Source organism: Neopelma chrysocephalum, unplaced genomic scaffold, assembly GCF_003984885.1.
Source record: "Neopelma chrysocephalum unplaced genomic scaffold, ASM398488v2 Primary Assembly neopelma1_299, whole genome shotgun sequence".
In the NCBI taxonomy this organism is placed as follows: Eukaryota; Metazoa; Chordata; class Aves; order Passeriformes; family Pipridae; genus Neopelma; species Neopelma chrysocephalum.
In genome coordinates this window covers 2,034,602-2,051,523 of record NW_020897961.1, presented here as the reverse complement: position 1 = coordinate 2,051,523, position 16,922 = coordinate 2,034,602, and the positions used below count along the sequence as shown (strand labels likewise).

General features: G+C 51.6%; 1 protein-coding gene across 1 annotated transcript in view; it reads left to right on the top strand.

Moving 5' to 3' along the window:
• The window catches only part of CALN1 (calneuron 1), a 159,566-nt gene that overhangs the window by 11,093 nt on the left and 131,551 nt on the right, over positions 1-16,922 (top strand). Inside the window, exon 2 of the mRNA XM_027704961.1 lies at positions 8,607-8,807. Coding sequence (XP_027560762.1) covers positions 8,680-8,807 — 128 coding nt within the window. The 5' untranslated portion in view covers positions 8,607-8,679. The remainder of the gene's footprint in view (positions 1-8,606; positions 8,808-16,922) is intronic.

Here is a 16,922-nt window from a genome sequence, read left to right as displayed (position 1 = left end):
TCAGGCACTGGAAGGGGCTGCCCAGGGACGTTTGGAGTCCCCAGCCCTGGAGGTGTCCAAGGAAGGACTGGAGGTGGCACTCAGTGCTCTGGGCCAGGGGACAAGGGGAGACCAGTCACAGGTTGGATGATCTTGGAGGGTTTTTCCAACCTCAAATGATTCTATAAATGTGATCCTATACCCTGGCACAGGTGACTTTCAGAGGAGCCCTATTTTAAGTTGCCAGGACAGGTGACAAGGTTTTAGATGTTCATCATCTGAATCCCAGTTCCCCCACATTTCTGAATCCTGGGATGAAACCTTAGGGCACTCATTGCCCTCAGCATCCTCACCTGGGTCCCACCCATGGCCAGGAGCCCATTTACTCTCAGCCTTCAGCCCCAGTTTGTGCTGTTTGTGCCCATTTCCCTGGGAGGATCTCGGAGCTATATTGGAGGTACCTTTGCTCCCAGCCTGTCTCCTGGATGGACCTGCACTGGAGCTTTGTTTTCAGGCTCATCTGCTCCTGACAGAACTTTTTGGGTGGAGCTTGTGCTTAATATCTCACCTTCTCAGTGACAGTCACCAGCACTTTGAGTTCAGACCACGTAGGACTTCTCTGGGGGGCCACCCTTGGCCCCTGGTTCCGTTATTCCCACCACGGAGCAGATCCATCTCCGTCACTCCCTGACAAAGCTCTTCTTGACCTGCCCTTCCCTCTCTGAGCCTGTCCTGCTGAGGCAGTGCCAGCACAAGTGGCACTGATGTGGGTTGGGGTTGGGTTTGGCTTCACAGACCCAATATCCAGGAGCTGATGCTGAGATTGGGAGGAGGATGTGGGAATGTGGTTGAAGAGGCCTCCTGAGCTGGATCAATGAGCACTGTGGGCTCCAACAAGTGCTGAGCACCCTCCAGTCGAGCCTGGACACCCCTTAAACGCCCAACTCTTGGGTTGTACCACCCCTGCTCGTCAGAGGCTGCAGCTCTGAGCTCCAAATAACTCTTTGCCATTCGACACTTGGCATTCCAGCCATCCTTACAAACACCTGCTGAAGCTCAGCTTAGATCCAGCCCTGCCAGATTTTCACTTAAACCCTCTTTATTTTTGGTTCCTTTGCTCTTGCTTTCACTCCTCGTCGGGTCTTTGAGGGCAGGAGCCTCTTGCTCCACCTGAGGTGCTTCCACCTTCTCCCAGCAGCACCTCTGGGGAATTCTCTGCAATTCCATGAAGGAAGTTGGGTGAAGGGGAGCAGCAATAATTTGGAAGTCCTGCCAACAAAAATCTCTTTCATTTTTCCTGTTGTTTTTTTTTCCTCCCCGTACCTTGGCAAGGCTCTTTCCTGTTTTTCTTTCATTACATGGCAAATGCACAATAGGAACAGGAGGTCAATTACTCCAAATTCACAATTTCTAATTTTTCTGACATTGCCAGTTGCTTTTTCTAAAGGCAGTGAACAATGTGTGAAGTCCTTGTTGGGTAACAGACATAATTAGACTCTTTCTGAATTTCCAAGAGCTTTTGGGTACTCAACACACTCCTTCCCTAATACCCTGTGGCTCTGTATTTGTGCTAATAAACTGAGTTGTGTCCAACTGACCCTGCAGATTTTGGGAACAGTATTGGAAGGCAAAGAAGGAACAGCTGGAATGGAAGATTCTGAGCAAGAATCCCTGTATGGATTTAGAGAAAAATATTATTTTTATCAAAATTCATCCAGAAAAGCTTTAGAGGTCCAGGAGAAGGGATAAGAAAGGATTGTTACAGATCCATGAGGTCAGATAAGCAGGGCTTGGTGGACAGAGAAAACATGAATTACTGCCTATAAAAATAAAAATTAGTGAAATTTCAGCTGGGTGGGGACAAAAAGGCAGCTGCAGGGAGGAAAAATGAAAATCTCAATCAAATTATGACCAAGCTGACAGCTCTTTCCCTCTGCCAAAGTGGTACCTCCTGGTTTTGGTCAGGGGGCAGTTTTGGGTCAACTGGAGCAGTTTTGGGTCAACTGGAGCAGTTTGAATTTGCCGATTTCAGATTTAGAGGAATTAATAATTCCTTTATGATTTAAAAATATTCACTGAATAATTTTCTTTCAGCAGATCGTTTTATTTTGCGTGGGAAGTTCTGAGTGGAGAGCTGAGTAACCCCCACCCCTGGGCTGGGGGCAAACAAGCCCCCAGTGGGCTGCTGGAGGTGCCTGGATGGGCCACAACCCCAGCAGCCTTGGATCTTTCCCTGGTGTTCTCCTGCTGCTGCCTTGCACTGCAGGAATAATTGGACCTGAATACTAAGAAAAAAACAATTTATTGTCTGTTTATTCCTGGTGGGATGAGATATACGAGCTCTGCACTCTGTCCCAGGGAGTATTTAAGCATTTCTTGTAACAGGAGCCAAAGCAGCTCCTGATTTCTGACAGCCTGGAGTTCAGGCCACGCTCTTTGCTGCTCCAAACCTGTCTGACTGGGCTCTCAGGCACTTGAGACATTAAAGCAGCATTTTGTACGAGCAAATCTCAGCAGCTCAGCTTGGTAAAGAGCAGGTTTGGTGCTTCCAGTCCAGACTTTTATGCCTCATCCCAAAATCCATACTAATCCCAGGTGCCAGCTCTGCTCTCAGACACTCAGAGGTGATTAAACCTTCTCCTTGTCCCAGTGTTAAAACACCAGAAAAGGCTCCAAGGGGCACTGGGTGATCCAGGCAGGGGGATTATTTCCAAAACCCCAAAAAAACAAAAGCCACAAAACCCCACAAACAGACAAAAAAAATCACCAAAAAGGCTCTGAAACAAACAATTCCCCCCTCAAAAAAAAATCAACTCCCATAACATCTAATAAGCAAAAATAAAACCAATTAAAAAGGAGATCACCTTCCTCCCAGTGGACACCAGTGGGGCTCAGAGATGAACCTCCTCCCTGCAGTGGTGTCTGGTGAACTCTTGGCTTTTATTCACTGCCAGAAAATGAAGTGGTTGTCACCAGCCACCACCCTTTGGCAGATTTGCTCTTTCTTCATTGGCTCAAAGCCACGGAGGAATTTGGGGTTGACTCGAGCTGAACTGCAGGTTGTGCTGAGATGAGCAGGAGGATGACAAGTGTCATAGCCAGTGACCCTCGGGTGGGCTGGGGGTGCAAGGGGGGCTCTGCCTCCACCACTGCCCGACACAACTTAGGAGCTGCACGTTGTGTTTTAGGAACAGCCTAAAACAGACTTGTTCATCTCCCCCACAGCCTCACCATGACCAGGCTGTTTCCCAACTTGAATCCCTCCTGAAAATGCTGTCAGAGGGAATTTAAGGCATTTCAGGAGTGCTCATGGTGGTGTATTTCCATATTTCCACCTTCTCATCCCCACCAGGAGCAGGGCAGACTGAGCTACACCCAACCTTCCCACCCTCCCTCCAGGTGCATTTTTTCAGCCTGTTTTCCAGCTCGGAGGGCATTAAGAAAATTATCCTTCCATCCAAGTGCCTGTGAGCCGTGTCAGAGATCCTGGATGTTCCTGAGTGCCCTGGGAAGGACAGTGCTTTGTGCATGGAGGGGATGCTGCTGCACTGCCTCCTTCCCCTCCTGGCTGCACCCTCCCAGCCCTCTCTCACATCTCTGAGCCCCTGCACTCTGCCCTGCCTCCCCTAGAAAGAAAAACGAGATGTGAGAGGAAAAAAGCACCGAGGAAAATCTGGGAATCCAGATGTTTCAGCATCAGTCCAAGCCGTGTCCTTCCTGGCTTGTAACAGGGAGCTTTGGAGCGAAGGAAAGCCCTGACCCCCAGCCAGCCATTGTACCTGCTCTCACCCCCTTCTCCAAGAGGTGAAGTCTGGAGCAGCCGCTGGATTTCATTTTAAATCTTTGGGTTTGGGCTATTAATAAGCCTGGAAAATAACCACATGTTCTCTGAATTATGCAACAGATGTTAAATTCCCCGGGATGAAGAGGTGTCAGCCTGATGGAAGAAGTGATGTGAGGACCTTTCTTTTCCCCTTTGAGCCGCGTTTCTCTTCTTATTAACAAAATTGATTATCTGCTGGGGGAGAGACAGAGATAACTCCGATCCCCCCACCAGCTCTGACCCAACCCCTTCGCTTTGAGCTCATGTTTGTGCCCTTCTTGCCTCTCTCCAGCAGCAGATTTGGAAGACAAGTGTCATCCAGATCGAAGTCCCATTGAAAGAATGTGTTGTGATGAGGAGCTGCCGAGTGAGTCACTGCTCGTGCTGGCACCGAGCGCTGGGGACGGGCCAGATCCTGACGCTTGGCAGGAAGAGCAGGAGGCAAAGGAGGAAAGGAAACTCAGGGCCAGGAGCTCTGCAGAGCTCACCCAGCCAAGGGGGCTGGGCTGCAAATGCATTCCCAGTTAACCATTTCAGTGCCACACAGCGTGTGGGGAATGGCCTGGAGCTGTGTCAGGGCAGGCTCAGGTTGGATCTCAGCCAAAGGTTCTTCCCCCAGAGGCTGGTTGGGCACTGACCAGGCTCCCCAGGGCAGTGGGCACAGCCCCAAGGCTGCCAGAGCTCAGGGAGGGTTTGGCTGATCCTCTGGGGCACAGGGGGTGACTCTTGGGGCTGGGCCTGTGCAGGGCTGAGGGTTGGACTCCATGATCCTTGGGGATCCCTTCCAACTCAGCACATTCCATGATTCAGTGTTCCCAGCCTCACTGGGGCAGTGTGAGATGGGCTGGAGCTGAGGACAGTGGAGGTGTCTTAGGTAGGAGGTCAGAAATTGTTTCCTTCTGTCGTCTTTTTGATGATTTATTTTTTTTAAGGTTGTTGTTCCTGATCTTCCTCTGTCCCAGACTGAGCACTCCTGGCTCCACATGGGGAAAGGTCCTGAGCAGCTCAGGATGGTTTTAACCAGGATGGCTCTTCCTTGGATCCCTGTCTTAGTCCCTTGCCTGAAGATTGAGGGCACACCTTGACTATGAGGCTGCACCTCAGGTCCCAGTTCTGGGACCTTCATGACAAGAAAGTCATTGAGGGGCTGGAGCGTGTGCAGGGAAGGGAACGGAGCTGGGGAAGGGGCTGGAGCATCGGGAGCAGCTGAGGGATCTGGGGGGGCTCAGCCTGGAGAAAAGGAGGCTCAGGGGGAACCTTCTGGCTCTGCAACTCCCTGACAGGAGGGGGGAGCCGAGGGGGGTCGGGCTCTGCTCCCAGGGAACAAGGGACAGGAGGAGAGCGAATGGCCTCAAGTTGTCCCAAGAGAGGCTCAGGTTGGATATTATGGAAAATTTCTTTATGGAAAAGGGTGGTCAGGCACTGTCACAGCTTCTCAGGGTGGTGGTGGAGTCCCCATCCCTGGAGGTATCCAAGGAAGGCCTGGCCATGGCACCCAGTGCTCTGGGCTGGGGACAAGGTGGGGATGGGGCACAGGTTGGACTCGATGGGCTGGGAGGGCTTTTCCATCTCGATAATTCCAGGATTCTGAGCTGGAGGGAGGCTGTGACCAGCGATGTGAAACACAGCTGAGCAGCCCCTTGGTAGAGATGTTCATGAATACGGATTGAAGCCCCGGGGCCCAGGGGGAACACATTCCTGAGGCAGACTGACCACTGAGCCTCTGCTCTGCCCGAGGTGTCCCTGCTCCTGCCGGTGACCCCTGGCTGCTCTCCTGAGGGGTGACTCTGCTCACAGGGTTGGTTCTGAGCTCTGCTGCACCATCTCCCATTCCACACCCACTGTGAGCCCTCGTTCCAGCACAACAGGCCATTTCCTCCTGGGAATGCTGCTGGGAAAATGTACCTCAAGGCAGAACAAGCTGATGGGGGGAAAGTCCTCCTGGTGTTCCACCACCACCAACATTAATGTGACTGTAGGGAAGGGCCCTCCTGGATTCCTCCCTCTTTTTTCACATCCTGTAGCAGGAAGAGGAAGGAATTGAAGTGAGTTCCTGCTAAGTGTGAAATCCAGCAGGATTTGGAATATACTGGGAATCTCCGAAGCACTGGTATCTAATCTGGACACCTGTGACAAGTCTGGGTCCCCCATGCAAAGAATTGATTCTTGGCCACTTTAAGGTAATAAAAAAAGAAACGTGGAGTCTGGTGGACCAGATTTTGAGTGTTTTCCCCATTTCTCCACAGTTCCCCTTTCCTTGTCCTTCAGGAGCAGTTGACGGCCTTGTACTCTGTGTTATTCACTGCTCACCACTGATTAATGGGCCCCTAATGTCATTACTTGTTTCATTATCCAATCTGGGAGATCAGTCATTATCTCAGAATAAAAAAAGGCAATTTTTCACTGGCATTAAGTGGTTGGCTGGAGGGGTGAAGTGCAAGGTTCACTTTTCTGAACTCGAGCAAGCCACTATTAGGGAGAAAAACTGCAGTGAAAGTCATCTGTAAGTTTGTATTACCCAAGGAGTGGAGCTCAGCTATGGAGGAGGTGCTGCCAAACACAGAGATAAGGGAGAGAGTCCAAAAAAAAAGTAAGGACTCTATCAAGAAGGTGCTCTCAGAGGGTTGAGAATAACAATAATAATTGGAATTAATAATAATAATACACCTTGGAGGTCAGAGCTCGGGCTGTGGGTGCTGTGCAATTACAGACAAAACTGCAAATAAATTGTTGCTTCGAGTTCTCCTCCTCTGTTGGGAGGAGAGGAGCCAGACGGCGGGTGACAGATGGCAGGGGAGGGGGGTGACGGCGGCTGGCACGGCGAGGGCACGGCTGGGGCACCGGCAGGACGGTGGCTGGCACGGGGCTGGCACAGGAAGGATGACAAGGGGCATATGTGCATCACCTGGGGGCATCAGGGCCAGCACAGGGCAAGGGGGAAAGGGCCTGTTCGGAGTGTAAGGAGAGACTGAGAGGGTTTGATGTTGCAGGGTGACTGAAGGCATAAAATCATGGAATATCCTGAGCTGGGAGGGACCCACAAGGAGTATCCAGTCCAACCCTCGGCCCTGCACAGGCCCAGGAATCACCCCCTGTGCCCCAGAGGATCAGCCAAACCCTCCCTGAGCTCTGGCAGCCTTGGGGCTGTGCCCACTGCCCTGGGGAGCCTGGGCAGTGCCCAACCAGCCTCTGGGGGAAGAACCTTTGGCTGAGATCCAACCTGAGCCTGCCCTGACACAGCTCCAGCCATTCCCTGGGTGCTGTCCCTGGTCCCAAAAGGAATCAGGATGGTGGGTCAACCAGTCCAAGCCATGAAGGGTCCTGGCATGGACACAGTGGCTTGTCCTGGATGCAGAAAAGAAGGAGAGGTGTGTCCCTGGTGGTGGGGAAGGAGTGCAGCCTGTGCTGGTGACGGACAGGAGCTCAGGGACACGGCACACGAGGTGTGGGTCAGACTCAGAGCTCTTGTGTGTCATGGCTGGAGAAGAGACACCTCCCTGGGGCCTTGGAGATTGGGGGTACCTGTGGTGGATGCCCAGCAGAGGGACCTGTGTGGCTCTTGGCAAATGCACATGTGGCCCTGGCTCCTTGTGCTGTGCTGGGTGGTGGCATCACATCCCTGGAGCACGGGAGCACTGACTGCACCAGCTCCCTCCCAGGGCAGTGGGCACAGCCCCAAGGCTGCCAGAGCTCCGGGAGGGTTTGGCTGATCCTCTGGGGCACAGGGGGTGACTCCTGGGGCTGGGCCTGTGCAGGGCTGAGGGTTGGACTCAATGGTCCCTTCCAACTCAGCACATTCCATGATTCAGTGTTCCCAGCCTGACAGGGGCAGTGTGGAGATGGGCTGGAGCTGAGGACAGTGGAGGTGTCTTAGGCAGGAGTTTAAAATGGTTTCCTTCTGTCTTCTTTTTTTTTATGATTTATTTTTTTTAAGGTTGTTGTTCCTGATCTTCCTCTGTCCCAGACTGAGCACTCCTGGCTCCACTTGGGGAAAGGTCCTGAGCAGCTCAGGATGGTTTTAACCAGGATGGCTCTTCCTTGGATCCCTGTCTTAGTCCCTTGCATGAAGATTGAGGGCACACCTTGACTATGAGGCTGCACCTCAGGTCCCAGTTCTGGGCCCCTCATGACAAGAAAGTCATTGAGGGGCTGGAGCACATCCAGGGAAGGGAACGGAGCTGGGAAGGGGCTGGAGCACCAGGAGCAGCTGATGGAGCATTTGAATGATCCTCTGGGGCACAGGGGGTGACTCTTGGGGATGGACCTGTGCAGGGCTGAGGGTTGGACTCCATGATCCTTGGGGGTCCCTCCCAGCTCAGCAGATCCTGTGACCCAGATGTCCCATGGGAGGGACCCTGTGCTGCCGTGCTCCAGGCTGGCACCGGTGGCATTGGGCTCACGGCATCACATGTGGATGTTTGGAGGTGCCTTGCCAGCATCTTCCCAGCGCTCCTGAGCCAATCCCTGTGGATGCTGCAGGTCTGGGCTGCAGCTGGAGCCAACCCTGGCTGCTCCACTTCATCTGTGCCAACCCTGCACTGCAAAACACCCGAGCAAATCGCCCTTGCCCCCTGGCAGGAGCGGGGCTGTGCCCCGGAGCGCACCATTCCCACGGCATTTCCACATTCTCTGCAAAGCCAGCTTTTATTTAGAACCGAACATCTGTTCCAGATGTGGCCGCGCTGCCATTGTTGTCCTGCTCCTCACTGAAAGGCTGCCATGAATTATTGAGAGATGGGCTCTAAATAAATGATAAAGTGGGACCGTGCCTGCGCTGAAGTTTTTTCCTGTCCACCCCTTCCAGAGTCACACTCCGGGCTTTGATGTCCCCATGATGAGCTCACCCAGCGCCCAGAACCTGCCAGCTCACCCTCCTGATGGGGCTGATCGAGGAGCGAGGAGAGGGGCAGCCCAAGCATGAAGGTGGCCGAGGGGACGAGTCTCCCGGGGAGAAGGAGAAGGAGGAGCCGCAGCAGAGGATGAGACAACCCGAGTTTCCCTCCTGGCAAGTGCTTTTCTCCTCTCAAATCTCCCCTCCCTGGCTGGGGTTGCCCGCACAGGGCTGGGAGGGGGGGTGCCAGCTCCCAAGGCTGGGCGGTGGGGATGGTGGTGGGGCTGGGAATGTGTCGGGAATCTCACGGCCAAAAGGATTTGGAGTTAAAATCACGGAGCAAAACCTCACAGGGAGTGAACACAGACATACCCACACCATCCACGGGCACGTGATACGAGGGCAAGGGCACTCTGGGGCTGAGGGTCCAAACCACCCTAAACCACTGTGGGTCCAAAGCAGCCCCTCCTTTTTTTGCTGGCTCTCCTCTGGGAAGTCCGAGTGGAATTTTGGAAGCCTGGTAGCCTTGGAAATTGATTTTATTTAAATTATTGTTTCTTTTTTTTCTTCACCATTTTGAAAAATGGCTTGACTCACAGTTGCATGAGGCTGTGGGGACTCGCAGCAGACCATCTGTTTCAGCTGTTAGCAGTCATTAATTTTTTCATATTTTTTGCTACTTTGGAGACACTTTGGGAGAAGAAAAAACCATGTTCTCGATGGCATTGGAGGACTTCAAAGTCACTAATGTTTTTTTCTCAGAGAAACAATATACAGGGAACGCAGTTGTTATAAAAGAATTACACTTTTATTGGGCTTTCTAGATGGGGAATTTGTCTCCTATGGACATGCAGGAGGACAGAGTGTTTATCTGCTTTTCTCCAGGAACTTGGCTAAACCTGCACTGCAATGCATGTTCTGAGGAGTATTTTTCTGGGTTAAATCTAAGGCAGAAAGGCTTTTATTTAAACAAAAAAAAACAATACAGAGAGATTTTCTTTTAAGCCACTCCATTTCTGGAACTAAGCACTTCCTGATTAAATCAGCCGTATTGTCTCCAGTTATTCTACCCAGAAACTGGAAAATTACTCAACTCCTTTGACAGGTGCTCCCAGCTGATGGCTCAGGTTTGTGGATTGAGTGCTGGGGCATCTGGCATGATAAATAACAGAACAAACTCCTCTTTTGACACCACTCACCCTCCAGCCTGGGTATGTTTGCCCTCATGCCTGTCAATCCCTGAGCCAACTCCTCTTGAGGTGCTGCCTCTGAGCCACTGCTGGAGAGTTCGTTCAGCTCAGCAAAGCCTTGGAGGGCTGTTCTCACCAGGGCCTTGGTGTGATGGGAGCCCACCAGGGCTGGACCTGCTTCCCCAGGGCTCGAGGGGCCCTGTCCCGCCAGGTCTGTCCCAGGGATTCCCTCCTGCTTTCCCTGCAGTTCATGGGAGGTTTGAGATGCAGCAAAACAACCTCCTTGATCTTAGCATGGAGTGACAGGACAAGGAGAATGGTTTTAAGCTGCCCACAGAGCAGGGTTAGGTGGGATATCATGAAGGAATTCTTCCTGAGGAAGGTGGTGAGGCCCTGGCATAATTTGCCAGAGTGGCAGCTCGAACATCCCCCAAACTGCAGGTTCTTGGGACCTCCTCCCACCCGAGGAGAGGTGGAGGAAGGATGTTCATCCCTCAGCCCAAGTAGCTTCACTCACTTCTGCACTGGGTTTGCCATCCTGAGAGAAATGCTGCTCCCAAAAACGGGATCACAGAACGGTTTGGGGTGGAAGGGACCTCAAAGGTCAACCAGTCCAACTGGTGATTCAGCCATTCCCACAGGGAATGGCTTCCCATTGGCAGAGGGCAGGGTTAGATGGGATATTGGGAAGGAATCCTTCCCTGTGAGGGTGGGGAGGCACAGGTTGCCCAGAGAAGCTGTGGCTGCCCCTGGATCCCTGGAAGTGTCCAAGGCCAGGTTGGAGCAACCTGGGCTAGTGGAAGGTGTCCTGCCCAGGGCAGGGGGTGGGATGAGATGAGTTTTAACCCTTCCAACCCAAAGCATTCCACGATTCTATGGATAATAAATCATGACACATGATTTAAGGGGTGTTGGGAAATGGAAGAAGGTGCAGTATCCTGCATGGATAAGTGATGGGAGATGGTGGCAGCTCCTCCAGAAGATGCTGAGGCCTTTGTCCAGCCATGAAGCCCTGGGCTGGTACTGGGCAGAGCAGAGAGCTCTGCACTGGGCTCATGGTTGTGCTGGTTTGGGTTGTGCAGCCCTGAAAGGATGTAAAACATGACCCAGGAACCTCCCAACCTGCTCTTGAGGCTGATGATGGTGGGAGGAGGCAGCAGGATGGAAACAGAGTGGCTTGACCTGCCTGTGACACCTGGGAAGTGACAGCCAGAGAGCTGTGGAGCATTTCCAACCATCCATTAGGACTGAGGCTTTCAGCAAAATTACAAATGTGTCCTGGAAAAGGCTCCTTGGAGCTGATCCTGGGGTTGGGTGTGGGAGCTGCTTCTTGGCAGCTGCTGTGGGGCTGAACCCAGTTTGTGCCACTGTAGAGTGAACTGGCACCGAGGGACATGTGAGGTGGTGGGTCCTCCTGTCCCAGTGGTAAACCCCAAATATCTCTGTAGGGCAAAGCAAAGAGTCCATAGGATGTGCCCTTGAGAGCTCAGCAGCAGCTCTGTGTGATCCCACATGAGTTTCCAGGTACGGACTGGATCCACTTCTTGTCCTTTTCCAGGACATGTCCCGTCCCTGCTCTCCTTGGAGCTGGTCAAGGGACACAGGTGGGTCCTCCTGTCCCTCTGCCTCTGGCACAGGATGGTAACTCCAAATATCTCTGTAGGACAAAGCAAAGAGTCCATAGGATGCACCCTGAGAGCTCAGCAGCAGCTCTGTGTGATCCCTCTGTGTGATCAGGTATGGGTTGGATCTACCTCTTGTCCTTTTCCAGGACATGTCCCATTCCTGTTCTCCTTGGAGCTGGCCAAGGAGCCATTCCCATGGCTGGGAGTGGGAGCTGCTTCTTGGCAGCTGCTGTGGGGCTGCACCCAGTTTGTGCCACTGCAGAGTGAACTGGCACCGAGGGACATGTGGGGTGGTAGGTCCTCCTGTCCCAGTGGTAAACTCCAAATATCTCTATAGGGCAAAGCAAAGAGCCCATAGGATGCGCCCTGAGAGCTCAATATCATCTCTGTGTGATCCCAAGGGCATTTCCAGGCATGGATTGGATCCACCTCTTGCCATGTCCCACCCCTGTGTCTCTTGCTCTCATTTTGTGCCCTGGGTGAAGGGGCACAGCCAGTGCCCAGTGGTGCTGCCAGTAGAAGGTGGGAAGGATGAAAGAATTCACATCTGGAGGCTCAGAGATATTTGGGGACTGCGTGGTTTTCATTTGAGGCCTTTCTGTTGTCGATCGAGTTAATTAGAATTAAAAAGAAGAAAAAAAAAAAGGAAAGAGAAACAGGCAGGATGGCAGGATTGGCCTTTGGTTTTGGGGTTTTTTTTAATCAGAGGCCTGGCTTGGAGTGCTACAGAGCCAATTTTCATTTTGAAATTTCCTCTTATTTTCATTTTAAGGCTCCTCCAAAAGAATTTCGAGCTGCAAACTGGAAGGAGGAGGTGTTAGACTTCACAAAGCAACCCTCCAAATCTATGAATTGACTCGAAAAACACCTTCTGTTTCGTCCATTTTCTGAAAAGTCAATTTTCTGGACAGGCTTTCTGGGGCTTGGTTTGAGGTTTGTAGGTTTGATGAAGAGGGAGGAAGGCGATTAGAGGTCCTGGGGGATCCCTTTTGTTCTTCATGCCCTGCTATATGTTGGCTTTTTGCTCAGGTGGCCCCTGAGACACCCCACTCACAGCACAGGGCACAGCCCAAAAACCCCCGCCCAGATCCCGAGTCAGAGGGAATAGTAGGAAAAAAGAAAAAAATAGTAGGAGAAAAAAGAAATAGTAGGAAAAAAAAGAAATAAATAGTAGGGGAAGAAAGAAAATGCCAGGAAATTTGCCCATTAACACCCCAGACACAAAAGTCTCAATGGAGCTTTTCCCCCCTGAACCAGCTCAAACGTCTCTGCCTGATGGGAAGTCTAAAAATAAGCCCGTTCTCCACAAACAGCTTAAAGATGTTGAAAATGAAAAGCAACAAAGGCTGGAGAACGTATGAGTCATTAAATTACAGGGCTATCTTTCGAAGAGCAAAACAAAACACACATACCAAAAAAAGCCCCTCCTTCCCCCCCGTCCCTCAAGCCCTTGCTGCTAGAATTCGTCGGGAGCTCTCTTGGGTTTGCTTTGGGGCTCTCTGCCCGTGCAGACACTTGGCTGCTTTTTGTGGGCTCAAAGGGCTGAAACCTTCTCCATTTTCATGGCCTGACGTGCCAGAGCTGCTCTGGAGGAATAATAAGAGGAAAAACAGGCTGCTTATGAGCAGGAGGGGCTTTTCTCCTGCACACGGGAGTTTCTGTTGAGGTTTTTTGGGAATGAACCTCCCTGGATGGGGAGCCTTCTGGCAGGGAAGGGTGTCAGCTTACATTCCCCTTGACAGCCCATCCTCTGGCCCCAGAGAAGCCACAAGTGTTTGGCCTCTCAGCTGGGAGCAAGCAGGTTTTTGTGGGTGTGATCACATTTGTCTACAGCTTTAGTTTTGTTGAGATAATGCAATTAAAAGGAGTTCTGGGTTGGTTGGTTTTTTTTTCCCCCTTCCTGAAGGTCTCATTTCAATGAGCTCCACTAGGGTGGACTCTGTTGCAAAGCTGAAGCTTTTTTAGCATTTGCAGATGAGCTCAAATCAAAATCTTGGCGTTTGGGGATGGACTGGAGCCAAACCTGTGCCTACATCTGATGTTTGCAGCCAGCCCCAATCTCCCTAATAGGCTGAGCTGAAACCTTGGAACCAAGCAGATGGTGGGGCTGGAGATGCAAATCTGCCAGTGCTGCTGCAGCCCAGACCTGCTGCTGGGGTGTGTGATGCCCTCCCTGGGGTCTGGAGGATCCAGGAATGGGTTGGGTTGGAAGGGACCTTAAAGATCATCCCGTTCCACCCCCTGCCAGGGGCAGGGACACCTTCCACTAGCCCAGGTTGCTCCAACCTGGCCTTGGACACTTCCAGGGATCCAGGGGCAGCCACAGCTTCTCTGGGCACCCTGTGCCAGGGCCTCCCCACCCTCATCATCAGCACCTTCATCCCTCCTCTTCCTCGCTGCAGGGTGAGGAGGAAGGGCAGGATCTCTGGGAGATCCTGGCCTGTTTTCCCGAGTCCGTTGTGGTCCAAACTGGCTCGTTCTGGGCCCAAAAAACCCACTGATCAATAAATCAGTTGCCTGAGTTGGCAGGTCCAATAAAAGCTGTGCTCAGTGATCATAAATCCTGGAGCAGAGCTGGCTCAGCGGTGATTTAATCTCGATATTCCGTTCGGAAATGCGCTAATTAAACTTCAGGATAAAGCAGCCGGAGAGAAAGGGAGCTGGATAAAAAGAAGTAAAAATAAAAGTTTCTCCTGGAATAATTAACCATCATTAAAACATGAAAACCTGGGCTAGGGAGCAATTGTGTGCCTTCCACAAAGCGTTTCATCAGAAATAATGGGCTGAAATGAAGCAATACTAAAAATGAAGGCTGGAAGTTGAGAAACTTATCCCACTCGAGAGACCCATTAGACTGGGAAATGCTTCTGAACCCTCCCCAGGGAGTAGGGGAGTGGCTGTTTCTCAGGATATTTAAGATTGAACTGGACAGAGCCCCCTCCCCAGCACTGTGGGGATGACTGCAGACCTCCTGCTTCAGTGGGCCTTCCCAAGATTTCATTGCAGAGGGTAAAGCAAAGCCCTTTAAACCCAATTGAGGACTTTCTTATCTGAGGGACCTCTAAGTTTGACCCCACAGGCCTTACATTTAGATACAAGGGATATTTTGAAGGCACCAACCTCTTCTAAAACCATCCCCTGGCTTGCCCTGCCTCCCCTTGGACACCGAAATGATCGCTGCCGATTCACAGCGCGTTCACTCCGAATCCCAAAACGAAGCCCTTGCCCTGCCTCTGTGGCTGTGGGTTTGCTGAGCAGCTCCCTGCGAGCTGGGAGGGACCCAAATTCCATCAGCCGGACTGGTGTGCAACAGCTTGATAGCAAATTACATCAAGGGCTAATCCACTTGTTATCAGAGTGACAGCTCAGCGCTGGCGGTGACAACTCCGGCCGGTCCCCACCAGCCACCAACCTGCCCTGCCTGGCATAATTCTTCTGTGTGATGCTTTGACACATTAGTATTATAATGTCTCTCACTGTATCATTTTCAGGAGGGTGATGTGAATCTCACAGGGCTCATTCCTGAGGCAGCCCTTTCCTTCCCTCTCCCACCGTCCTCCCGGGAGCTGCCGTGGCACCCAGGATGTCCTAAAAACAGAGGGGGTGACACCATCAGCTCTGTATGGTAACAAAACAGAGGGGGTGACACCATCAGAGCTGTATTTTAACAACAAAAAACAGAGAAAAGAGCCACGGGCTGCTCTTATTTATGTGGACTCAAGTTTGGAGAGATCCTGGATCTATTTAGGGATTAATGAGGACTCGGTCGTTTAACGATTTTTAATAATAAATATATAAACTTAATGGATTTTCCAGCTACTGTTTTCAGCCATGAAGGTTGGAAGATTTTTGGGTTAATGTTTTCCAGAGCTGAAGGAAAGGAAATTAGCTAAAGGCAGGGAATAATGCTCACAAATGAGGGGTTTGGCCCCCACTTCACTCACATGAACAGCCCAGATGGAGCTGAGGGAGTGGCAGGTGAAAGTTTCCTTATGGATCAAGATAAGAACAAAGAAATTAATAACTAGAAGGATGAGAAGAGATTGATCTGAGTCTCATCCTGAAGAAACATTTGGTCCCATCATTCACCTTCCACTGCTGCTGTTGAGAGCCAGGTTGCTGGGCATAGAAATGAAAATAAATTAATTAAAATGGTTAAATTGCTGGTTTTAGCCAGGCCTGAGGGTTTATAAGGGACTTGGACCATGGCTAAATTCCTGAATTTCCATCCAGGCTCAGGACCTGGGGAGCAGGGAGTGTCCAGGCACTGGGCGAGGGGCATCAGGATGCAGAAATGCCACCCTTGGGCAGGACAGCTGAGCTGGTGAAGCACAAAGAGTTTAATTTCAATGGAGATGGGATTTGTATTCACACAGGGAGCAGAGCAAGCAAAAATCCCTCTGCCCCTGGTTCCTGAGCTGGAGATCATGTTCCTTCTGATGGTAAAATCCCAGCGTGGGGAACACTGTGACCCACGAGACTGAAAGGAGGGGAAACAGGGAGGATTTTACATCAGAAAAGTACAACAGAGACAAGATGTGAATTAAACACCTTTGAGCCATAAAATCCACACTCTGAAGGCTTTGTTTGATGCCTTACACGACTGTGGGAGTGTTGCTGTCGGTGACGGGTGTCTCTCCAGGCTGTTTTCCAGATCCAATTGAGGCAATTTTAGATGTGTTGGGTTCCCATTAAGACTCTCCTGCAGTCAGCTGCTCTCCCCAGCACAGCAGCTCGCCATGTTTTTAACCCAAATTGGCTGAATTGTCTGAATTGTCTGAATTTTCCCCCTCTGGTGCAGCTTACCCCAGGTTTGGAGGGCTCAGGGATCCAAGGAGCATGTGCCTCAGGTGCATTCCCAAAGGGACTGGAGAGCCAAGCAAGATCCTTGGAGCTCTGGGAACACACTGAAGGTGACTGCAGCAGAGAAAGGCTGTGGTGGGAGTTCTGGCTCAGCTGAGAAGCCCAAGGAGGTGCTCAGCAAGCCAGGAGAAGTACATTCCTTCAGGCACTTGTTCTTTCATGATGGAGAAGCCCAGAACCCTCTAGACTTGTCAGAATCAGTGATTTGGATCTCCCTGCTCTGCTCCTCTGCCTTCAGCATCAAAGAGAAGGTCAGGCAGGCTGGGGAGGACACTGGGTTCAGGGAGAAACACAGGACACATGTGCAGGTGGGGTTTCTTCTCCTCCACTGCTGTTGGCCAAGAAGTCCAAGAGATTCTGGCTCATATCAGCCACAGTGTGGCCAAGAGGACCAGGGCAGTGCTGGCACTGCTCAGGCACCACCTTGAGTCCTGGGCTCAGTTTGGGGTCTCTCACTTCGAGAATGGTCTTGAGGGGCTGGAGCGTGTGCAGGGAAGGGAACGGAGCTGGGGAAGGGGCTGGAGCAGCAGGAGCAGCTGAGGGAGCTGGGGGGGCTCAGCCTGGAGCAAAGGAGGCTCAGGGGGGACCTTCTGGCTCTGCAACTCCCTGAC